Here is a 25,954-nt window from a genome sequence, read left to right as displayed (position 1 = left end):
CGTGTCTTGCACGACTGCCTAATTTGCTTGCAAATGAAATGAATGCCCCAGGCCGGCCTCATGTGTCGTACGCGGCCCAAAGCCATTGGATTGGAGCCGATAGCTGTGCATGCAGCCCTTTTCACCCATCTAAGTTCTTCTATATATTAATTCAATTATTGATAGATATAATATCTTAATTATTATAAGCAAATCAAGTCTAGATCGAGACCATTGGCTGAGGTCCTATATATCTTTCTTTTTTATATGCCTCTCTCGATCGTCAACAAAGTTACGTATTAGATTTTTTTTATTGTTATTTTGAGTCTCATGATATATCATATATAAATAGTGTATTAATAATATGATAAATTCTATATATCAGTTACTATTTATTTTCACATTCTATATCTATAATTTTTTATTTTTTATTTTTACAGAATGCATAGATATTTTTTATAAGATGTGAGATAGTAAATAGTAACTGATAGGAATAAATTTTCTAATCATATATTCACTTACAAACATAACGTTACATGAGAATTAAAAAGGGAAATGTGAAATTTTTGGTTAATTCGATCAGGAACCGGATAAAGCTTCACGTTAGGTAAACTTTGGAAGCAATCAAAGGATACAATGATCCCTTGCGTCATCAAAATGGAATGAAGTTTTCATTTGGAGCCAACTTTGTGTGCATTGGAAGGAGAATATATCGTAGGACAACAAAAGCGATCTCAATTTTTTTTATAAAATATTATTAAATATACATATATATATATATATTACATAAATTAATTAATAAATATTGCACGAAATTAAATTTAATAATCGTCAACCTTTTGCTCAAGACATGTTAACGTGCGAGATGACTACATAGCTTGAGATTTAAAGCCATACAAGGACCCGCCGGCGGGCATCGGTACTTTACTGTGTATTTCACGCCATGGTGTCTCACTAATCCCATTGATTTGATAGCAGAAAATCCAGACGTTCTAGCATATTCTTTATTAGGAATACAAATTTAATTACCACGCGTCAATAGCTCTAATTCCTTCCATTTTTATTTTTAATCCAAATTACATCCTACCTACATTATTATATGAATAATGCTATATGTAATTGTATAATGTGTAAATATCGTATAATTATTTTGAAAAGAATGAGTTTTATTATTAAAAAATTAATTTTTTTCATATGAATCCTGTATTTATTTTTTATTTTTCAAATTGATTGCACGATGCTTGCACATTCACGATTACAACTATCATTTTTCTTATTCTATATATGTATAATTTATTATAATTATTTATTCATTTGCTGTGGACAAAACCTAAATAATTTTTCTATTTTTTTACATGGATTTTAAATTTATCTATTTTTTTAAAGATGGTGTATAGTATTTGCACATTTTTAAATTATAAATATAATTTATTTTCATAAATTCACCGTCTTTCATCTTGATTCTTGACAGATGGTTTTTTTCATTCTGATTTGTTATCTCCACAAAGGCTGATGTAATTAATGAATTTTAACTGATTTGTATTCTTATATTTTAAGAGATAAACTCTAAATCAATAAATTTAAAATTGAAAATCACTAAAAATGCAGTAAATTATTAGCATTATATTTGATTAATATCTTAGTTTAGACGATGCCAGCTTTATAGTCATACTTTGCAAAAGGTGAGCCTTAAAGCATACTCTCGGATATACCAATTTACTACCCATTTTGGTCAAAGAATATGGCCAAAGATTTAATTGTAATCCAAGTATATATATATATATATATATATATATGGTAACATCATGTACCAATTCATATTTGATATTTCTTTCCATAATAGATTTATTTTTCTTTTGTTAAACAATAAATTTTTAACCTAAAGTGTAATTTTATTCCTAATATATTTAAGAAAAAGTCATGATTAGCTTAAATTAAGGATTTTTTTTTTTAAATCTAGTTAAGAAGTCGTGATTAGTAGTATAATATTAAAACATATGTTATTCCAATTCCGGGAACATCCCAAAAATAAAAGGCCGTAACAACAAACAAAGCAGAGCTACCTGTGACGCAATCGGAACTTCACATTCCTTCTCGATTGATCCCCTGCGGGTAGGACCTCCATTAAGATACACCTCCTCCCTCTTCAATGGAAGCTTTGCGATCTTGGGGAAGGTGAACCAAAACCCTTTTCCATTTCATGCAAATATAGTCTCATGCAGACATCAATCCTGCAGACAGATTATATTCCGAAACAAATTAAGCGAGTATGAATGATCCTTATGTTTCCTTTCAGGAAATTCCTACCCTGTACATTTTATAGGAATTCCAGTTCCGTTGGGAATTTGTATCTCTACCTCCAAGAAAGCATGCGCCCGAGGGTCCGTAAGGCCCTTCTTTCCTGTTTTCTTGCGATCGTTCTCTTCGCTTTCTTTTCTGTTCGTCTCTCTCGCAAGGCAATCTCGGTGGCAACTGTTCGGTACTCGACATCCAATCTCACTGTTCGATCAAAGATTAATCCGAATAGTCTCAACTATGCGATCCAAGAGAATCATCATGACCGTGATGCTCAAGAACTCAGCCGCCCCCGGACTCGCCACGTGTCCTCTATATGGGATTCTATCGCCACCCTCTCGGTTCTCTTGCCGGCGTGGGAAGTCCTCGTGATCGTTCCGCCAGAGACTCCCCTCTCTCCCAGTTTCGGCGAGGAGTACCGGTGTATATTCCAAAATAACGCCACGTCGACTGCGACTTTTTCCGGGGTGTTGGCGTTCACGAATCGGACCACGTTCAAGTGCGTTATGCCGGACAGCGTTCGTCGTCTCCGTCCGTTCTTGCAGCCGATTCTCATAAAACAGTCGGAGAACGAATCTCCAGTAACGAAACCAATGCCAGAGCTGATTAGGTGGACGTTCATGGCGTACGAGTCGTTCTCGATGGAGGACGACGTCATTCTGTTCGTGAAGGGGGTGAACCACCGCCAGGGACTCAACCGGTCTCCCCAGGAGTTCCGGTGCTTGTTCGGCGATGGAACTACAAGCTTTGTGAAAACCGCAGTTACGAGCTCCATCCAAGAGGTATTCAGGTGTCCTCACCCGAATCTAATGGGAGTTATTTCTGGCGCCGACAGCGAGCGAATAAAAATCTCCCTCGAAATCGTGACGGAAAATCTGGTGGTCCCTTCGGTTGCGTACTACACGCCCCGACGAAGCTTAATCATAGGGAGACCAGAAGAACCGAGGTCAATATTGTGTGCATGCACCATGGTTCACAACGTGGCCAAGTTCTTGAAAGAGTGGGTCGTGTACCACTCCATGATCGGCGTCCAAAAGTTCGTCCTCTACGACAACGACAGCGACGACGATCTTCAACGCGTCGTTGAGCAGCTCAATCAAGACGGTTACAACGTAACGACGCTGTTTTGGATTTGGCCCAAGACCCAAGAGGCTGGGTTCTCACACGGTGCGGTCTACGCTAAGGATTCGTGCACTTGGATGCTGTACGTCGATGTCGATGAATTTGTTTTTAGTCCCTCGTGGGATCACTTTAAGAAGCCTTCCAATGACATGCTTACCTCACTTCTGCCGAGGACCCCACAGAAAACGCCGTCGTCTTCGTCATTAATGATGCCCGCATCACACCGTAGGATCGGCCAAGTCGTTATGAGGTGCAACGAGTTTGGACCGTCGAATCAGACTTCGCATCCAGCGGAGGGTGTAACACGGGGGTACACGTGTCGTCGGAAGATTGAGCAGCGGCACAAGTCCATGGTGCTGTTGGATGCAATGGATCCGTCGTTGCTGAACGTGATACACCATTTTCAGTTGAAGGAGGGGTTCAGGTCAAAGACAATGAGCATGGAGGACGCAGTGGTCAACCACTACAAGTATCAAGTGTGGTCCGAATTTCGAACCAAGTTCCGGCGGCGAGTCTCCGCATATGTCGTGGACTGGATGCAAGCAGTCAACCCGAAATCGAAGGATAGGACACCCGGTTTAGGTTTTGAACCGATAGAGCCCAAAGGGTGGGCTCAGAAGTTTTGTGAGATTAGAGATGAGAGATTGAAGTTGTTGACCCAAAAGTGGTTTGGGTCTACTGAGTCGCACGGATATGGAAGAATGGCATGGGAAAGATGAATTAATTCGAGGATTGAACTGGCCCCCGATAACAATTGCGTCTATTTATTTGATTTTTTCTCAATTGTCTTCGTTTTCAAGTTCATAAAAGGATTGGAGACGAGTTTTAAAAGTCAAACAGTTGTATTGGATAGGGGGTGGGGCCGGGCGTAGCCGGGTTGGTTTTAACTTTTCCTAGTACTGTTTTTTTAAACCTTAAAAAGAGGATTATCAAATATCAATACATGCTTTTTTTTCATTTGCCCTCTTTTTTATCCCCTGTTTTTTCGGCCTAAATAGTAACATAAAAAAAGAAATAAATACTGGAGTCTTGATGAAAGTTGAGAGTTGAGACACAGCCGACACCATCATGTAGAGAATTTGATCCATTTAAAAAAAAAAAAAAAAAAAGAAGTCGGCATGCGAGGGGTATAATTTGAAGAAATCAAGATCGCTCGATCAAGCCCTGCCTCTTTATCCGTCATATTTATGATTGAGAAATGATATTTACAGTCAACATAACTAAGCGATACGTAATTATTTTACAAAAAATGAATAAATATAATATTCACATAAAAATATACTAAATTTTTAATAAAAAAATCTACTCTTTTACAAAACGATTACATGACACTCATGTACTCTATAATTGTATGTAACACTCTCTTTGTAACGGCAATAGAAGAACGATATAAAGGATCTAATAGTCATAGGACTATAATTTTACAAAGAGACGAAAATTCGGCTCAGATAATAATAATTACAAAAAAATCAAATATGTTATCTGTATATTAAATTGAGAACAAAAAAAGGAATCAGAATTAGCCTATTTGTGTGTTTACAGGACAACCCATGTTGATAGATACGAGTGTTGCTAGCTACAATTACTCTAAATGGAGAAGAGAAAATAAAAAGGAATTCATTACTTGTTTTCGATTGAAAAGTGCAACCATCCGTTACGTGTCTATGTACCATCGTCGATTGTGCATTAAATGGATTATTCCACTGTGTACATAATCTTGTCTCGATATGATACCTTGAGATCGGATATACTTATCTATACAAAGCTTCATCAATAGGCAAAATAGAACGACTCGTGGAGGCACCCTGGTAATTTAACTTTCCAATGTTCCTAGGAGCTCCACTCCTATATAAATTGAAAAAACAAAATAGAAAGAAAAGAAAAAAACAGCATATCCTCAGAGCTGCAATACTAAATCCGGCTGCTGAGGTGAACCGATCTGGACAATAGAACTAGGTGAACTCGTTTGCTGAATTCTCACATTTACATCAGGAGGAAATGAATGGTGCACTAACAATCTCTCCCAAGATGCCTCACCACCGGGCATCATTTCTGCTGTTCCATGTGACTTAAGACCAGAGCCCAAGGCCAATAAATTTCCAGAATTTGTTCTGGCAATTTCAGAGAACCTGGCTTCATTTGACTCAATATCATTTCTGGGCATTCGGTAAATGGTAGGCTTGCTACTTGGATATGTTCCGAGTGCTTGAGAAGGCAATGAAGTATCATCAGAACAAGACATTCCAGTTAATCTGGAAAGACTTGCCATCCTGATTTGTGATGGAAAACCAGACCCCAACCCACCATTAGAACCATCCATATCCGAACAAACTAACGATTTCGGCTGAACCTCAAAAGGAGGCATGGATTTTTTCCCACTGATACTACTGTTCAATGAAGTCAATTCACATTGTGAATCAAATCCCGTACTTTCTTCTTGAGCTTGCAACAACAATCCATTTTTGAAAGCCATATTTGATTCAGATTTCATGTGATATAGAAGCTTACTTTTACCATCATCTGATATTGAGCTCTCTGAAGATTGCTCCTGCTTTAATGCCTCATTTTCTCCTATCCATCCAGGACCAAACTTGAGTCCAAAGGGCAATACTCTTTCAATTTTCTTCGAAGCAATCTTCCAAACTACTGGACCAAGATCAGCAGCAAATTGAGTTAGGCTTCTCGCATAACCATGCTCCAAGTTTAGACCTACCTGATATATAAATTTACATTGAAAGAAAAAAAAAAAGGTCACAAGTAGATAATACCATAAAGCATATCAAGAGCACAGATATTGCACATAATAAATTGGTGAAAATAAGAGCGTATCATCCAAACCAAGAAACATAACTGACTTCATGCGCATTATTTTCTGGTTTTCGACGATCACATTTCATTATAGGTGATATAAATTGCATTCAGAATAGACATTAAATTATTGTACCTACGCAGCATCACCACATTTTTCCCCAGTACCAAGAGAGATATAGGGAGGAGAAGAAGAAGAAGAGAACACCATGAGAGAGAAGAAAAACAGGCGTACATACCGCCATTAGTTGCTTCCAGTTCCCTTCAAGGGTGGCCATTACAGATGGCCCATGACCAGAGTCCAAGAAATCCTTATAGGTGTCACGCCTATTCTCATCTATTGCAAATTGTTTCTTCCCATACTTGACAACACCCTTCAAAACAGAAGCTGCTTACCAAGAGGAAAATGGCTCAGCAGTTGTTGCAAAGGCTAGAAATTTCAAATGAGGTTAACAAAGTACATACAGAATATACAAAGCAATACAACAAACTCAATTCAAATCTTACGTGGAAATTCATTCTCCCATTCAGGCCACCAACTGGTACAAGTTTCACTGTTACGAGATCCATGTGAAGCCCTGAGCACTGTCTCAGCAGGTGGGAACCTGTATGAAGGCTGTCCTTTTCTTAGATTGTAAGCATTCGAACTCCTTGCATTACCTCCTTCAGAAGCAAGACTTGCATCGAAGGCAGGCTCGGGACAAACATGATCGAAAGGAGAGCTGTCAAGGGACTTCCTCAGGTTCTTTCCTGGAGGCCTGCCTCTCCTCACAACTTTGGGTTGTGGCTCATTATCATCACTATCCTGCCTCAAATTTTCGAAATCCTTGTTTGCCAACTCTTGCATAGACCGTGCCTGAGAAAAACGCAAATTTCCAGCTATTCAATAAAGAAAACCCCGGAAAAAGATGAGAAATGAAGTTCAGAGATGACTGAACCTGTCTAAAAAAAATAGTATCTGGTGCATTATACTGCATTGCATTTGTACATATCAGAAACACATCTTTCTGCACAAATTAGAAAGTGAAGAGTTTTAGATTCCTTGACCAGGAAGTCATGATATAAAAGAAGGCCTTGCTATAATCAAGCTTAGAGGAAAATAAAAAAAGCTTCACTATAACCAATATCACAAGAAACTAAAATCCAGTGTACAAGGTAAAATTAAAAGACATTTTGTCACATTTTTAACAAAATGTATCACAAAAGAGCATAATACCATTTCATGCACAAACTCTTTGTTAACCGATCCAAGACCAAATCCATTTATAATCATTCCCAAGTATAACATACCAACTACATAAACGAACTGTGACACAAAACAGCAAGAACCATTCATCAGAGATGTTGGACTCCTTAACCCAAACCGTACAAGCACATTTTCTTAGGACACCATAGCACTCACTGGAGCATGGACTATTTCCTATATTGATCCAATTTCCATTCTATATTTACCTTTTTTCCAGACTGCAAGGCATCTAGCATATACTAATGATGACACAATGCTACGTTGTCTTCATGTTCCCCACCCGTGAATTCTATTCCTCTTGTTCTCATAGCAGCCTCATGTTGAATCAAATTTCTTTCTCCTTATTGATGGAGTATTAAAAACTATCACTGGAAAGCTTATTTACCTAACATGAATCAGATCCATCAACACTGAGAAGACCATAGTCACCACTGACAAATGGAACTTCAAGAAAAACAAGATGAAGTATATTTGCACCATTCAATGGAAATGAAACTTACATAACCATAAACGTTGGTAAAGAATTAATGTTACAGGTAAAGATCATTCAACCAAAGTTCGCATATGGCTTCCACTTTTACATATCCACAGTCATAAACACATCTAGTACTTTGTTTTTTTTTTTTTTTATAAGTAATAAGATATTTTATTTATCAAAGAGTAGGCATAGCCCAGGTACACTGGAAGTATACATGTGGATATACCTATTTAGGAACTAAAAACAGTTACAAGGAAATCATGGAAGCTGAGACCATTCCTATCTAAAGCAATGGCCCACAAAAATAAAGTCTTCCACATAAAACTCCTAAACTCTTCCAAGGAGCGTTCATGATCCTCAAAATGTGATCCTCAAAACACATCTAAACTCTTCCACTTTGTTTATAACGTGGAATCTTACGAAGGCAGGGTCCGGAGTAATCTCTGGATACATGACCCCACACGCCAGAACCATAATCTAATGGAACTTCCAATGTTTGACCACTAGGCTGTACCTGTACAGGTGCATCTATTACATTATTTTATATTGTTTTTTTTCCTTTTTCTGGTATGATAAGGGGTGTGGACCAGATTTTTAACTACGAGGAAGGAGATCCCAAATCATATACTACAAATAGAGCATGTGATCCACAAAAGCTACTCAAGTACACATCACAGACCCCATTCAGTAACTAGCTTAAATCATTTTCCCTGTGAAAAATAAAAAAATACACGTGAACATATTCGATGACATTTATCTAAAGATTTAACTCCTTTAGATTGGTAAGTTGTAACGCAAGGTCCTGGTTTCTGAGATTCTCATCTACCTTTATCCTGGAGAGCTGCATGACGCAACCTGATATGAATTTAATACTTACCCCTGAAAGTATTTCCTTGATTGGATAACCATGGACAACTAATCAAAAAATCGCTTTTTTCCAATCTCCCCATCCAGTTTGTTTGGTACTTCCTTTGCCATTTGCTTCATAGAAAATACCAATACCAAAGCAACAATTCCAACACTCTTGTTTTTTAAGCCCTTGTTTATTCTAGTAGCGATGTGCTCAAACAATTATTTTCGTTCGGAGAAAATTAAGACTAATTTAACACTTGATCGAGGCAAAAAATCAAAAGAAACCAACAAATTTGTAAAAAGTGAGCTGACTGCATGAAATTGCAGGTCACAATGGAAATTACTATAAGAACTAACAAACTTCATTGAAAAACGGCTGCTAGGCACTGACAAGTTCATAACTATAAAAAATAAACCAAGAAGCGAAGGCATTAAAGTACATGTGAGCGTGCACAAACAGGGGCAAGAATATAAAATAACTAGCAGAAAATCTATGACCTGTATTATTGTCAAAATGAAATTAAAATTCAGAGACAGGGAGACATTTTTGCAATTCTGTTTACAGAAATATAAATGTAACATATTGTGTGTTTGTGCGCGCACAAATCTGCAGGAAATGCAGTCTAAAACCAACCTCAAACTGTTCCAAGTTGTCATAAGCTCCCCCATCTAGTTTCTTCCTCACGGTTCCAAAATCCATTGGATTCTCGATGATTTCATGGTAATCAGGAAGCTGGAGGGAAATACATTTCTAACAAATCAGAAATGGGTATTCAAATATCCTACGAAAATGGAGAATCACCATAGAAATGCACCTCTTCCGGATCCACTGGCTCCGAGAATACCCCATGAGTGTCCTTTCTGCGAACGAAATGGAATAAACCGATCAAACTCCAAACTCAAACAAGAAGAAAATGAATATAAAATCGGAGCAAAAAACAAAACACACTTTTGAAGCCTGTCAAGGATGAACACCAACAACTTTTTGTCCGGCAAAGGTGTCGTGGGACCGGACTCCACCTGCGACGCTGCCCATATAAATGATACTATACGATTAATACATGTAGAAAGAAAAAATCAAGCACTACAAAAATTCCCCACAGAGGCTTTTCAGCAAAGAATTGCGATTGATTGATAGTTCGATACCATGTATGGTGTCTGTCGCTTTCAAAAGCTTTTCATCCTGCAAAATTAGTCCAATATCTCTGTTTAAATTACCCACATACAGACAAAAAATAAAAAAAAATAAAAGAAAAGGAATTGCATTAGCACTCGGTCATTAATAGAACCCGAAAACAATAATCATATGGAAAGTTGCATCAAGGGCGAAGGAGGAACCGAGGAAGTACAAGTGGAAAAAAGAAAAGATCTGGAAATAATCTAGGAAAAGACAAGTTGAAGCTTTTACAGACACGAGGGCGTGTGTCTTTCTGCGTATTAATACAGACGATGAGAATACAGAAGCAAGAAACGGATAAATAAATAGATGCAAGATGTAAATTAGAAAATAATAATAATAATAAAGAGAAAATTGAGAGCCCACCCAGATTTCAATAAAAATTAACGAATATTACAAACTTAGACCGAGTCAAAGGTGTCTATCCACTCGTTGATCAAACGAACCCACCAACAAAAAAGCTATGAAATTGCGCGCGGAATCCCAAGCGACTCGAATTACTTTTCAAAACGCAACCGCAGCAGGAACACACTATATATGCCTTTTGGTTCTTCAAAACGTTTTCAGAACTTCACTTTAAAAAATAAGGGAAAATTGTGTTATATAAATTGATGATCATCACCATTGCATCAGATGCGTAAGGTACGGGGCTGATATTGCGCCTCTTGATGGCCGCCTCGGTATCCTCAACATTCGCATTAGAATCTGAGGCGTATGGATTGGAGCTAAACGACAGGGAATTCTGCGACAATGTCGGGTAATGTGGATGGGGGTTCAGACCATTTAGGAGCTTGTGCTTCTTCTCTTTGCGTTCGTCGTCGTCTCCAGAACCGGAAACCCACTCCGGTTGGTCAGGGTAAGAATTCCGACGAGTGGAGCGACGGGTAGGGTGAGGACTTAAATTGATCGGGTTAGGGATTTGTTGTTGTTGTTGTTGTTGCTGCTGCTTCTTGAGAGAGCGTTTTTGGAGATCCAAAAGAGATGGGCGTCCCTTCTTCTTCTTCCTCTTCTTCTGATGTTGCGTCGTCATCGTTATCGTTGTCTCTGATACCTCGCCCATTGTCTTTTCTCTTCTTCCCCTTTGCTTCGTCGTTTTTTCCCCCCTCTCTCTCTCTCTCTCTCTCTCTCTCTTCCCAAACAGCGCTTAATTAATTTTAGAATAATTTTATTTTCAGCCTCTTTTTCCTTTAAAAAATATTTAGGATATTGCGGTTGGTTGGTTGTCACGTACGAGTTACACGTACGGCGTGGGAAATGTGGTCACGTAAAATGAAGATATTGCATCTACTTTTTTTTTTTAAATTTGTTTATATATTTAGAAGATTTATTTTAAAATTTAAAATTTATAAATTAAATCTCATTATTTAAAGAGAAATGATATAGATAGTGTAATTTATATAAGAATTTTTTTTAAGAAAAATTATCAACATTCATTCATTAGAAAAACTTAACCCATGACCGGATACTTATAATAACTTAGTTATATATTTGATATTTTCAAAGTAGGGCATGAATTGGTCTTTCTTCCATTTATTTTTTGACCAATGTATTTTTTTTATATGAAAATAAAAAGAATAAGATTTAATATACGTCCGTTTATTCTCATATTAAAACGATTTTCATTAAAATGAAAAGCCAAATTCTTATCTTATCAGATATGTATTTAAATCCAAAACATTGCTTCCAAAACATTGCTTCCAAATTCTTATCTTATCAGATATGTATTTAAATCCAAAATATTTAGGATTTTATCATTCTGAAAGAGGATTGATAGAAAGTAGGGATGTTGTTTTCTTGAAAAATACGAACCTTATTACTCCTATTGATCAGATAGATTTATTAAATGATTTAGAGAATCAACAGATCTCCACAGAGTCTGACAATGAAAATTCTAATATTATTCAAATCCAGAATAACAAAAATAAAAGAAAGTCAGATGAAAATCAATCTTCAAGTATTGATGTTGGAGATAATGGGAGTAAAAGATCCAGAAGACCATCAATATTATTTCAAGATCATTATGCACTAAATACCAGTTTGGAAAATTTAGATAATGATCCTGAAAATTTTTCTGAGACAGTCAATAGTATTGATTCAGATAAATGGTTTGAGGCCATGAAAGATGAAATAAAATCAATAAACAAAAACAATGTTTGGGAGTTAACATATCTTCCAAAAGATAGAAAAGCTATTGGCTGTAAATGGGTTCTCAGAAGAAGATTTAAAGTTGATGGTAGTTTGGAAAGGTACAAAGCAAGGTTAGTGGCCAATGGATATACTCAACAACCAGGTGTAGACTTTGTGGATACATATTCGCCTGTGGCGAAGTTCACATCCGTAAGGATCATCATGTCTATTGTTGCCAGGATGAATTTGGAATTACATCAGTTAGATGTAAAAACAACTTTTCTCAATTGTGAATTAAAAGATGACATCTTTATGATTCAACAAGAATGATTCCAAATTAAAGGACATGAAGAGAAAGTCTACAGGTTGAGGAAGTCATTGTATGGACTTAAGCAATCTTCAAGACAGTGGTACTTGAAATTTCAACAAGCCATTTTGGAAATGGGATATGAAATAAGTCCACTAGATCATTGTGTATACATATGGAAAAATGATAATAAATTAACATTATTATCATTGTATGTTGATGATATATTACTGGCAGATAATTGTCTAGATATGATGCATGAAACAAAAGAATTCTTGAAATCTAAATTTGAAATGAAAGATATGGGTGAAGCTGTCTATATTCTTGGAATAAGAATTTCTAGAGATAGAAATTCAAATCTATTGTATTTAGATCAAGAAAAATATCTAGAAAAAGTGCTTAAAAGATTTGGTATGGAAAATTGTAAACCTTTAAGTATGCCTGTTTGCAAAGCTCATACTTTAAATAAAAGTATGTGCCCAAAAGATAAGAAGGAAATAAGTGAAATGCTTAAAGTTCCCTATGCTCAAGCTGTGGGAAGCCTCATGTATGCAATGACAAGTACCAGACCAGATATTTGTCATGCAGTAGGATTGGTAAGTAGATTTCAATCCAATCCAGTAAAGAACGTTGGCAAGCAGTGAAGAGTATATTAAGATATTTACAAGGTACCAAAAATTTGAAATTGTGCTTTGGAAACAGTGATCTAGAATTAATCGACTATAGTGATGCTGATTTTGGAAGTGATATAGATGATAGAAAATCTATAACTGGATATATATTTCTATTTGGTGGAACAGCAGTTTCTTGGTTAAGTAAGAAACAAGGTTGTGTTGTTAAATCTTCTATGGAAGCAGAATATATTGATTGTAGTACTGTAGTGAGTAATGCGGTGTGGATAAAATGTTTTGTTGAAAGCTTGAATTTGGGTACATCCACAGAACCAATCAATGTGTTTTGTGATAATCAGTCTGTCATTTCTTTGATAAAAAGTGGAACACAGAGTTCTAAGGGAAAACACATTGATGTGCATTATCACTATATTTTTGATATAGTGGAAAGAGGTGAAGTCAAGGTTAATTTTATTTCCTCAACTGAAATGGTAACAGATCCGATGACCAAAGGTTTATCTCTGGAGAAATTCAGAGAACATGTGACTAGAATGGGATTGAGAGAAACCTAGGTGAAGCAATCTCATGGTCAACATGCATAACTTAGCAAATTCTGGGGATGCCTAGAAAATTGGAGTTATGGTAATACCCAAATGAAAATTTCGGTCATTTGTAAAGTCACTTATAAGGTGATCAACAAAAACCTCAGGAATGGCCTTAGGGTGAGTACTTGACGAAATTTCAGTACAGGATGATTAACCAAGTAAAAGGTTAATCATGGGAAAGTCGCTGATAAGGTGATTAAGGAAAGACTCAGGCAAGTAAGTACTTAACGAAAATTCAGTACCACTCACTAAAGTTTTAGTGAAGTGTGATTTGATTACCCAAATAAATAGTTTTGCAAAGTCGTTGATAAGGTGATTAGGGAAAACCTCAGGAATAGCCTTTAGAGGAAGTATTTAACGAAAATTCAACGCAAGTCGATACATGTGTTATGTATTCGGCTGAAGTCGTCAATTGTGACAGGGGAATGATCAATTGATCCAGTCACAAAGAATTGATGCCGTTCACTAAATTTTTCTTTTTAGTGAAATGAAGTCACCCCTAATATGTGATCAGTAGGAGCACATATGGTAAAGGGTGCGGTCAGATAAGGTAATGACAAAAAACGTGTGCACGTAGAGGCTTGTCATGCTCTGACGCCGATCTGCAAGAGTAGCAGATGAGAGTTGAGTAGTGGAAAGTTTATATTGGTACCAAGGTAAAATACTCATCTGGATCATCACCGTTTTGTGTGATCAAGTGGGAGATGTTATTCTAAGGGGTGTGATCACCAAACGGTGTACCCCTTGGAATGATATCCTCTAACATGGTGATAGTTCCCATGAGGGGTGATGTTTAAGGAAGTGTCAATGGACACAACCTTTTGATTTAGTCAAAAGGTTGTGTCACTTCTTAAGGTTATGACATTTGGGTTACCATTGGTTTACCAATGGTTGTGCCCTTTCATAATAGGATGTGTCACTCCTTAAGGTGACCTTTGGATTACCATTGGTTAACCAATGGATGTACTATTTGCCAACTGGTGCATGATGGCCTATAAATAGGGGTCATTGGTGTACAAATGAATGCACTCAATTCCCTTTGTTCATCACCAACTTGTGGGATAAATACCCTCACGAGAGTGTCGCCATATTTTTATAATTCTGCTTCCGCTTGTTATTCATTTCTCTTTATATGTCTGGGCCAGTGAGTTTATCGAACCAGTCGGACACAGAAATTAAGGGTACGTTTGATTACTAAATATCTCTCAACTCATCTCAATTCATCATTACAACTTTTTTAAATTCCAATACAAAATATAATAAACAATTCAACTTTTTCAAATTTCAAAATAATAATAATATTAAAAAATAATATTTTAACAATATTTTATCATCTCACCTCAACTCAACTCAACTCACTTTAACATCCAAACGCAACCTAAAGCTCTTTCAAATCTCCAAGTGCTCTCCACCGTATCACTTGACGCGCAAACTGTTCGTCCCATTGTTGGGGCTAAGCTCCCAATTGTAAGGAAATTAGGAATATGGTTTGCATCAAACGAAAGCAACAGCGAAGCAGGACATGCTTTGGCCAGCCTCCAACATTTACACCGCCTTCGAAAATTGAAAATTATAAACTGTTCGGAGATTCTTAGTCTGCCGAATTCATTTCCAGAGGCAATCACAAAAATAACCTTGCGACAAGTGTGCTTAGAAGACGGTGACTGCATGAAAGTGCTGGGAAATCTCGTCAATCTTCAGATTCTGAAATTACAAAGCTGCTTGCTTTCCAGTCAGCTCTACATCTTTGGAGATTCGTTTCCTGCACTCATATTTCTTAAATTGGAAAATTTGAGGATTAAAGAATGGAAACAGGGGGAAGGTGGAATGCTGGACCAAAGGCATTTGGTTGTCGATCGATGCTTTGGGTTGAACATGCTTCCTTGGGAATTATGCAATTTGATTAACTTGCGAGAGGTGGAGGTGTTAGAAGGCATATTAGTGTCGGTAAAGGTGCTTCAGGAATTGCAGAGGAAGGCTGAGATTAAGGTACTGATCGATCCTCCCCTAGATGACTTTCCTGGTGAATCCGCCAATTGATAGATTTACCACTTAGTGTAATTTATCTAGCTTTATGTTTTATACTATTACGAGGTCGTCCCCTCGAGTGTTGTTGACTTGGGTTGCAGCCAAAGCAAACAAGGGAAGGCATGATCTTTGTTTCGTTTTCTAAACTCCAAGTCCTTTAAACTGGAAAATTTGATGATTAAAGGATGGAACAGGGGAGAGGTGCGCTGCGGCAGCTTTAAGGCATTTGGTTATCGATCGATGCTATGAGTTGACTTTGCTCCCTTCAGAGATATTCTGTTGGAATTTCTTTGGAGAGGTGGAGGTGTTACTTGAGAAGTGTTGAGAATATTTGTGAATAGTAGTGAAAAAGTAATAAAAAATTAATAATAGAATAATGAATAGTATGTAAAAAGTAATGAATAGTAAAGAATAATAGTAAGAGTACTTGAGGTACTCTTGGTATCCATACGAAGCCGGAATTTCAGACGACGTCTAGGTTCCAGATCTTTGGAGACGTGGAGGTGTAAGAGAGCAACTCGATAGATGCAGAGACATTGCAGGAATTTCAGAAAACGTCTGGGTTCAAGCTACTGATCGATCAACCTCTAGATGGTGATTTTTATGGAGAAATCGCAGCGTCAAAATTTGAACATTTCTAGTTTTATGTTTCTGCAATGCTTGCTAATGTGGTGATAGGGAACTTCGTCACGTACAGAAATTGTTGTTTCCTAGTCCGTTGGTTTTGTCTGCTTGTCATGTAATGATTTATAGTTAAGGAATTTATGCTTTACGTCGTGGATGTCTTTTTACATAGCGGGCCATAGTCAATCAATTCTCAGATACGAAGTTTGTGGTATAAGAGCATTAGAGCCATCTTTAAAATTGATAAAATCATCTACATTCGCTTTATCAAAATACAAAAATTTAAACTTTTAGCTATATTGATTTTAAGTACATCTTTAAATTTAAAGATATACTGTTCATCATCAAAAGTAATATTTTATTATAAAAACTAAAATCAACTTCTTTCCTGCGTCAATAGTGTACAATAATATAATAGTTTATTCTTTAATTAATAACCCAATTAAATTCTTATAGGGTTAATACTATAGGGTTATAGCTACAGTAATTTTTATTTGTTATAATAATATAATATAATATTATTAGCTAAAAAATCCAATACTCCCATCTAATTCAGGCCAGCAAAAAAGTTGCCAATATTATTTGGGATGCCTTTTCTTTAATCTTTGATTGTTGATCGTTGGGCTTTTTTTGAATAGTATATTTTTGACACTGTTACTAAATAACGTGTACAACTTGGGAGTGAGTTTATTTTTTATCCTGTTAAATGGCCTCAGGAGCAAATGGATGAAGATTTTGTCAAGCTCTCGAAAATGTTCAATGTATGAGATCTGTTGTCCGGGTGCCAGCTTTGGACTCCAAATACAAGATTGTTGTCCTCGCTTCTAAGTAGATAATATAGTTTTATAATATTATTTTTATTTAGAGATTTGAGAAAATTAGAATTATTTTTTATTTTTTATTTGAAAGTTTAAAAAAATTGTAATGATTATTTTGAAAAAATTGTAATAATTAGTTCGAAAACTTTATATTTGAATTATATTGAGACTAAAATGGAATGAAATGAAATGAGATCAAATGATAATTTTGTGTCTTATCTAAGGTCCCAAACCTGCAGATATGGGATGAGATGATGAGATTATATGAGAATTCCTACAATCAATAGTGAACCACCACCTGAAACAAATGTCTCATCCCACCCACGCGTCTCAAATTCCCACAATTTAACATGAAATAGAAAGAAAAAGGAAGACAAACACAACCCAAGTATCCCTATGAAAACACAGGAGAGATCAAGCAGCCCCTCAACCCGGGAAAGAAAAGCGAAGAACTTCACTACTAAATCGAAGCCCAATTAAAAAATAACTCAACAAATAGAACAAAGACAAACATAAAAAGGATCAAATTAATCTTAGTAACCCCTGATTAATTTAAGCTCCAAATACAAGATTAGTGTAACCTGAATTAATATTATGCATATTTAAGCTGTCTTTACCTTGCTGTAGGACCATTGTCTGGGATTTGTTACATGGATGGCAGGATGATAATAATCGGTGGTTATTATTCACTTGTTTAAGCTATTGTTAACAAATTCCTTTCCTATTTTGATTATCATATAAAACTAAAGAATACTGGATCCCTTTTTTGGGAGGTTGGCTAGGCAAGCTTCATACTTAGAACCTACTTCATTGCATTTCACACTTACCATCTGAACCTAGGATAGGAAGAAAGAGTCACCCAAGGGTGGTTGGATATGGAAGTAAGTAGCTCTGTGAGGCTTTGAGAATATTTTAAGTTCATGCCAAAGAAGTACAACATTTTTTGTGTCCAAGTTTTAGGAATGATAATCGTCCAAGCCAGAATGTAAAGTTAATTTCTTGACTTAATGATGTACACTCAAAGGTTCTTGTCTCAATTACTATCTCCTGTAATATTCTTTTCAGGAAAATTCTCGTGTGTCAAATTATTATGGAACATTAATACAAAGGTGGCAAAAGAAATAGTAGAGTACTTCACTAAGTTCACTTAGGCCCCGTTTAAATAGTGAGATGAGATGAGATATTTTTAAATGAAAGTTGAATAAAATATTGTTAGAATATTATTTTTTAATATTATTATTATTTTGAGATTTGAAAAAATTAAATTGTTTATTATATTTTGTATGAAAATTTGAAAAAATTGTAACGATGAGATAAAATAAAACTATTTCTATATCCAAACTGTTTCTGTAGTTGCTCTGCAGTATTTATTTGGTGGAGAATAAATTCCAAATAATTCCAAAATAATTCCAACTTCCAAATTTCCATTGCAGGTTGAGAGAGTGTCCCACATAGATAACTTGCATACTTTTGTTCAGAGACCTTGAGAAACAATGCCTTGCCAGGGCTATAAAATCATACAGCGAGCAGCGAGTTTTACGTTATGAACAAAACAAGATTACTGAGAACGTAAAATGGTTGAAATGGGGCTAATTGGATGTGTATGATTATTAATTAACACATGATCGGTAAAACTGCAAAATACGATAAAAATAATTTAGATAAAAAATAATAATAAAATATTAATAGGTAATTCCCTTTTAGTTCTTCAAAACCTTTTCAGAAATTGGCTTTAAAAAATAAGGGAAAATTGTGTTATATAAATTGATGATCATCACCATTGCATCAGATGCGTAAGTACGGGGTTGATATTGCGCCTCTTGATGGCCACCTCAGTATCCTCAACATTCGCATTAGAATTTGAGGCGTATGGATTGGAGCTAAACGACAGGGAATTCTGAGATAATGTTGGATAATGTGGATGGGGTTCAGACCATTTAGGAGCTTGTGCTTCTTCTCTTTGCGTTCGTCGTCGTCTCCAGAACCGGAAACCCACTTCGGTTGGTCAGGGTAAGAGTTTCGGGGAGTGGAGCGATGGGTAGGGTGAGGACTTAAATTGATCGGGTTAGGGATTTATTGTTGTTGTTGTTACTGCTGTTGCTGCTGCTGCTGCTTGAGAAAGCGTTTTTGGAGATTCAAAAGAGATGGGCGTCCATTCTTCCTCTTCCTCTTCATCTAATGTTGCTGTTATGAATCCCATTAAGTGCGCCGGGCCCGATAAATAAAAGTGGTTTAGTGGCCCATGGGTCTAGATAATGTTAGTTAGAATTGGCCCATAGCCTTAGTTGGCATTGCCAAATTAGATCATCTTCTAGTATATGAGAAGAAAGGGGGTCGTTGATCAGAATCTGGAAAATAGTTTGAAACAATTTGTTATTTTTTTTGGGGAGGAATTGAAGACCTTGAATACCCCAAACGTAGCTATTTTCATCTTCTTTCTTTCTGTGACTCTCTTTCTTACTTTGTCAAACATCTTGTGTGCATTCTGTTTACTCATCGCAGCAACCATCCTCCATTTCCTTGTTACAACACAGTGAAGAGTAGCAAGGGCCATTACAATTGCATCATCATCGTCATCTCTGATACCTCGCCCATTGTCTTTTTTCTTCTTCCCCTTTGCTTTGTCGTTTTTTCCCCCTCTCTCTCTCTCTCTCCCCAAACAACGCTTAATTAATTTTAGCATAATTTTACTTTCAGCCTCTTTTTCCTTTAAAAAATATTGCCTCTTTTTCCTTTAAAAAATATTTAGGATATTGCGGTTAGTTGGTTGGTTGTCACGTACGAGTTACACGTACGGCGTGGGAAATGTGGTCACGTAAAATGAAGATATTGCATCTACTTTTTTTAAAATTTTGTTTATATATTTAGAAGATTTATTTTAAAATTTAAAATTTATAAATGAAATCTCATTATTTAAAAATAAATGATATAGATAGTGTAATTTATATAAGAATTTTTTTTAAGAAAAATTATCAACGTTCATTCATTAGAAAAACTTAACTCCATGACCGGATACTTATAATAACTCAGTTACATATTTGATATCTTCAAAATAGGGCATGAGTTGGTCTTTCTTCCATTTATTTTTTGACCAATGTATTTTTTTTATATGAAAATAAAAAGAATAAGATTTAATATACGTCCGTTTATTCTCATATTAAAACGATTTTCATTAAAATGAAAAGCCAAATTCTTATTTTATCAGATATGAATTTAAATCCAAAACATTGCTTCCAAAACCAATAATAAAGATTTATAATTTTAAAATTTAAAGAAATTTAATACAATGAATATCTATATTCTAAAATGATAAATAATGATGAGACCAAATCTTAAGGGTGAATTTTGAAAACAACTTTTAAAATTTGAATAAATTTGATAAAATAGCCTACAAAGTCGTTCAAGATTTGTATTTAGAAGTCATCCAAACATAAGTTACAATATCCGAATTCGAAATGATGGACATTACAAGTAGGAAGCTGGGGATACAAAGTATAAAGAGTAGGAAAATGAGGACATACAAGCGGATTCAAACCAAATCATTCCACAATAATCAAAAGAAAAGCAACTCAGAGGAAACCATAGCCTTTTCTTCCCCTCCAAACCCTTGCAGGGAAGAAAGTTGTAGCAACAATTGAAAGGAACACCATTGTCCAATTCCACGGAAGTTGTCTGTCATCATGTTTTAAAAATTGTGGTAAAGATAAAAGCAAGAACATTTAACTGGAACTCAAATTTGACACAAAGATGAAGCGTACCTGAACTCTAGCTCTCCGGATGAAGCCACCGGTTATACAGCCCTTCTTTGATAAAACTCGTCATCCGGAGGAGGACAGATGTCCAGATTAAACCCAAGATTCCTATGCGATTCCTGAAGATGGGTTACCAATTCCAAGTTGCTCCATAACACCTCCACATCATGCATAGCATTCGAACTCCATAGTCTCGAGGGGAGCATGTTCAAGTTAGTGCAACGTTTGATGACCAAATGCCTGAGGCATGGCATTGCGCGTCTCCTCTGCTTCCATCTCTTAATTTTCAATTTTTCCAATTTAAGAACTTCAAGACGAGGGAACGAATCTGCAAAGAATGTGAGCTTACTAGAAATCAAGCAACTCTGTAGTTTCAGTATATAAAGATTGAGAAGCTTCCCCAGCACACTCATGTCGCGGCGGCCTTTTAAGCACACTTGTCTTAAGGTGATCTTGGTGATTGTCGATGGAAATGAAGTCGGAAGACGGTGAAGACGGAGACCTTCTGAGCAATTTACGACTTTCAATGTTTGAAGATGAGGTAAATCGTGGAGCTCTGCCAAAACCTCAACGGCTCTGCAATTGCTGTCGTCCGAAGCAAACCATACTCCTAATTTTCTTAAGAGTTCAGATTGAACAATGAGGCTCACATTTTGTGGGTTAAGGGATACAGTCGAAAGGACTTGGAGCTTCCAAAGAGCTTTGACGTCTGGGTTCAAATGGTTAGGTAAACTCACTGGCCCAGACATGTACAGATTTCTAAGACTTCTGAGATTCCATATCCCTATAGGCAAGCAATTCAGATAAGTACCTTTCAGGTCAAGGGTTTCCAGGTGCTTAAGATTGCAAATGGAAGCTGGAATTACTTTGAGAACCTTAGAATTTATTCTCAAGTACCTCAAACAGATCAATTCTTCTATAGTTGAGGGAATGGAGTAAATATTAAGTTGACCAAAATGAAGCACCCGAACCAAGCAGAAATTCTCGTGGACCCTTTTCCAATGGTTTGGATCAAGGTCGCCGTTTATGTTGGATGAGTCGAAGCCTTGGCCAATAAACAACAAAGAGCGGGCACGAGTAGCACGAAAGAGATCTGAAGAAATATAATGAGTGCTACATTGGACGGAAATTCTACGGGATTCGTTATCGAATGAAGATTCGTTATCGAATGAACGATTGACGTGTCTAATTACCTCAAGAAACTTCTCTTCTTTGCCCTCGCAAATGGAGATGTGTCGTAGAAGAGCATTAACACGACATGTCTTTACTCCTCGATATGTCCTCCTGCTTGCCACTCGGATCAAACTTTGATCACACAGCTCATCGAAGTAGTTTTCGGCAACATCCTCTATGTTGCTAAAGTCAGCTTTATCCTGTATGAATCCCTCGGCTATCCAAAGTTGGATCAATTGCCTCACAGGGATCTCAAATTCTTCTGGGTATACTCCAAAGTATAAAAAGCATGATTTCAAGTGCTGCGACAGGTGGGTGTAGCTCGAGGACAGTATGTCCTTGCATCTTGTCTCACTACAAAGATAGGAATTTACATTGCCAACATATTTGGACAGTGTTCGGTGTGTCTTCTCTTCGACTGCTGCAAGACCCCCTAATTCCACAATTGAAAGTGGTAAGCCATCGCAACTTTTTGCGATTTGTCTTCCCACAGCTTCTAACTCGGGAAGAAATTTTTCTCCTCGGAACGCCTTCTTACTAAAAAGTTCCCAGCTTTCATCTTCATCAAGAATTGGGGGAAAGTGGGGAGTACTAAGGCTTATACCTGAAGCCACTCTTTTTATACGACTCGTGATCAATATTCTACTTCCATTAGAGTTATCAGGGAAAGCCGCATTTAGCTCATTCCAGACGTCAGTTGTCCAGATGTTGTCCATGACTACTAGGTACCTCTTTCCTTCCAAGTATTTGGATAACTTCTCTTTCAATTCGTCTTCACTCATATCTCTGATTTCCGTCATCCTTCTCCTTTTTATCCTCTCATTATCTTCGAGTTCCCCATTAATGGATTGATAAGACTCTCGTATCGCAAACCTTAACATTTCACGCAGCAAGTCTTGGGTACAGAATTGGTAAGAAGCATGCACCCATATACGGCAAAGAAAGTGCCCCTTGACGAGAGGAGTATTGTAGATCTTCCAGGCAAGAGTGGTCTTACCCGACCCTCCCATGCCGATGATTGAAATTACACCAAGCTTTGAATCCCCTTCCATAAGCTGCTTCACCAATTTTGCTGAGTCAATAGCAAAGCCCACAACATCTCTTTCCTCGGGGACTCTCCTATGTCTGTCCGGTGTCGCGTCCGCCGTTGCATCTGGACTAGATTCAGCTCTTTTCTTCTGTATAATGTCCAGGATTTTATCGATTTCTTGTTTGAAGCCCTCTATTTTCTGTGAAGCATCGTGACACATCATTGCGTAGCTAACAAAACGGATTATCTTCTGCACCCAATTCCTTCTCCTCAGGTCTTCGAACTTCAATGTGTCCATCACATCCTCAGCCTCGTGAGCAATGTCCCTCAGTCGTCTCCTTGCCACTTTCAGAAATTCATGCTCTCTGTGTTGTCCCCTGGATTCGTTGATAAATTCTTCTGCCAGCTTTAGGACACTATTAACCGAATCGAATTCATCCCGCCCTCCACCAAAGAGTTTTTCTCTTTGTTCAAATACCCACGGCAATTTCTCTACCACGAAACTACAAATACTCTCCCCCATTCTTGCTCAGTTTGGAAGGCAAATGTATCAACAAAGAAAAAGAAAAGAAAAGAAAAGCATCGATCAGAAATAAAGATTTGCCATTTGTGAGATGCCCTGTAGAAGAATAACTCGCCGGGTGGCTAGAGAAAAAAGAAAGTCTTTTGTGGCAATTTCCATGATATCTTCGTATCAATGACTAGCTCAAGCTAGTTCCTCTTGATTATTAGATTAGTCTGTATAGCCAAACTAATTTTCGTGATATCGTCGTATCGATGACTTCGCGCATGGAAATTACAGCTGTGATGGAAAAAAAGAAAGGACTTGTGGCAGTTGGCACAATAATTTCAATGATACTATCAAGAAAAAATCTACACACCTCCGCACACCATATTTTTTAAATTTTTATTTTTATTAAATATTTAATATATAAATAATAAATAAAAGAATAAATTAAAATAACAAATTAAAATAAATATTAAAAAATTTAAAAAAATACAGTGTGAAGAGATTGAAGAAGTTGTGTTGCATTGCTATACTGTCGTTACGATGACTTCCTGACGTTGGTTGAATGATTCTCCCTACCCCGCATATCCACAAGATTCAGATTGTGTGCTCGTTGAGATCTTTTTCTCTCTCACGGTAAGGAACAGTGGCAGAAATAAACCCAATTCAAAAGGCGTAAAGATTCAGAAAAAGAAAAAGTGAAGTATCAAGAAAGAAAGGCTTGCGAGGTGCTATATCAAGAGGAAAGACTTGCTAGGTGATCAGAGAGAATGGAAAGACTCGTAGGACAATAATTTTTAAGGCATCGTCGTAACACCGCAACAAATTTGGCCTTCCAAACATGTTAAAAAAAAATTTAAATATGTTATATTTGTTTGTAAACAAATTAAAAAAATATTTTAAATTACAATTATATTTTTTAATATTTAAAAGTTGTAATTATCTTAAGGCTACGCTTGGGTACCAAGAGTATCTCAAGTACTCCAATTACTATTCTTTACTTTATTATTACTTTTCACCTATTTCTTTTACTATTTATTATTTTTTACCTACTATTCATTATTCTATTATTACTTTTTCATTACTTTTTCACTATTATTCACAAACATTCTCAACACTTTTCAAGTATTCTCACTATCCAAACGTAGCCTTAAAGTTATATAAATATTTTCGTCTATTGATAATCTTTCTAAAATTTGAATTACGTGTCTCATTATTTGAAAAAACATGTTTGAAGAAAAATATTAAAATGATGATTTTCTTTAAACTTACTTTTTAGTCTATTTGAGATTAAAAGTTCTTTATAAATATCTAACACCCAAACAACCTAGTGCATGTTTGGGAATGTGATGGAAAATATAGCTTATAACTTAAGTAATAAGTTCTACTATTAAAAAGTTATTTACTCTTTTGGTAACATATGTTTAAAGCATTTTCAAATATGTTATGTTTGTTTGGAAACAAATTAAAAAAGTGTTTTCTAAGGTAGAAATACAGATTATTTGAGTTTTCAAAAATTATAACAATATCCTTAAAAGTTTAAAAGTTATAATTATCTTAAAATTATATGGGTATTTTCGTCAATTGACAGTCTTATTAAAATTCGAATTACGTTCCGCGTTATTCGGAAAAGAATCTCAAACATACTTTTTAACTTATTTGAAATAAAAAGTAGTTTAATATGTAATACCGAAACAATCTAATTTTTCCATTAAAGAGTTTTTAAGATTATTTTAAGTACTTTTTAATACTCATATCACAACACCCAAACAGGCCCTTAATTTTGCTATTAAAGAGTTTTTAAAACTATTTAAGCACTTTTTAATACTTATATCGCAACTCCAAAGAGGTCATAAGTAAATTATTTACATGATATAATATAATTTGAAATATAAATTTTAAACTTTTAATATTTCAATTTTACAAATTAAATCCTATAATTTAAATGATATGAATGATATTATATTTAATACACCGATTTGAAAATATAATAATTCAAATTATAATAACTAAAATATATAATTATATTAGTGTTATTTCCAACAAACAATGAGTTTTTTCTTTTCATCTACAATGATTTTCAAAATATCGCAATATCAATGACTTCCACCGGCTCTTAATCAATAAAAAAATTATACTTATCGTTTTTACATTACACATAATATAGAATTTTTTTTATTTTTTTCTCTTAGTAAGTATGTGATGTAGAGATAATTATCATAACAACTCAATTAATTTAATACGAATAAATTAATAAATAAATAAAAATAAATGAAATGATGAATAGTAAAACTCTAATCAATAATTACAACTACGAAAAAGAAAAAGTTTTGGGATAATAATTTCAAAGATGTTATCATATGGAAGACTTGTGCATCCTCTATCAATAACAATAATAACCACAACCCCACCAA

General features: G+C 35.9%; 2 protein-coding genes and 1 long non-coding RNA gene across 5 annotated transcripts; 2 read left to right on the top strand and 1 right to left on the bottom strand.

Annotated features, from left to right (window-relative positions):
- Positions 1–1,959: 1,959 nt before the first annotated feature.
- LOC121259970 (glycosyltransferase family 92 protein RCOM_0530710) lies at positions 1,960–4,302 on the top strand. The gene has a single exon (XM_041161811.1). It carries the CDS (start codon positions 2,253–2,255, stop codon positions 4,113–4,115), a length of 1,863 nt encoding a protein of 620 aa, XP_041017745.1. The 5' UTR covers positions 1,960–2,252; the 3' UTR covers positions 4,116–4,302.
- A 753-nt stretch (positions 4,303–5,055) lies between these two features.
- LOC121259952 (disease resistance protein RPP13-like) lies at positions 5,056–23,809 on the bottom strand. 3 transcript variants are annotated; one of them, XM_041161786.1, is made up of 9 exons: positions 10,580–11,129; positions 9,927–9,963; positions 9,730–9,808; positions 9,596–9,641; positions 9,415–9,513; positions 7,143–7,211; positions 6,712–7,060; positions 6,444–6,592; positions 5,056–6,109 (listed from the first exon to the last, which is right to left on the bottom strand). In XM_041161786.1, the coding sequence occupies exons 1-9, from the start codon at positions 11,015–11,017 to the stop codon at positions 5,294–5,296; spliced, it is 2,082 nt and encodes a 693-aa protein (XP_041017720.1). In that variant the 5' UTR covers positions 11,018–11,129; the 3' UTR covers positions 5,056–5,293. The 3 variants fall into 3 exon arrangements, 2 of the variants coding, with proteins under 2 accessions (XP_041017720.1, XP_041017719.1); XR_005939660.1 differs by lacking the exons at positions 5,056–6,109; positions 6,444–6,592; positions 6,712–7,060; ... (2 more) ...; positions 9,596–9,641; positions 10,580–11,129 and adding an exon at positions 20,836–23,809 and having other exon boundaries at positions 9,734–9,808; XM_041161785.1 differs by lacking the exons at positions 5,056–6,109; positions 6,444–6,592; positions 6,712–7,060; ... (4 more) ...; positions 9,927–9,963; positions 10,580–11,129 and adding exons at positions 20,462–20,749; positions 20,836–23,809.
- LOC121260046 lies at positions 15,066–16,411 on the top strand. Its single transcript, XR_005939677.1, has 2 exons — positions 15,066–15,939; positions 16,139–16,411. It is a non-coding gene; the product is annotated as an uncharacterized LOC121260046 (long non-coding RNA).
- Positions 23,810–25,954: the final 2,145 nt, after the last annotated feature.

The sequence above is a fragment of the Juglans microcarpa x Juglans regia genome, chromosome 4D (assembly GCF_004785595.1).
Source record: "Juglans microcarpa x Juglans regia isolate MS1-56 chromosome 4D, Jm3101_v1.0, whole genome shotgun sequence".
Classification (NCBI taxonomy): Eukaryota; Viridiplantae; Streptophyta; class Magnoliopsida; order Fagales; family Juglandaceae; genus Juglans; species Juglans microcarpa x Juglans regia.
This window is presented reverse-complemented; position numbering and strand designations above follow the sequence as displayed.

Bases quoted from the DNA above. Each gene is read 5' to 3' on its own strand.
- LOC121259970 (XM_041161811.1), top strand. From the start codon at position 2,253: ATGATCCTTATGTTTCCTTTCAGGAAATTCCTACCCTGTACATTTTAT.
- LOC121259952 (XM_041161785.1), bottom strand. From the start codon at position 23,555: ATGGGGGAGAGTATTTGTAGTTTCGTGGTAGAGAAATTGCCGTGGGTA.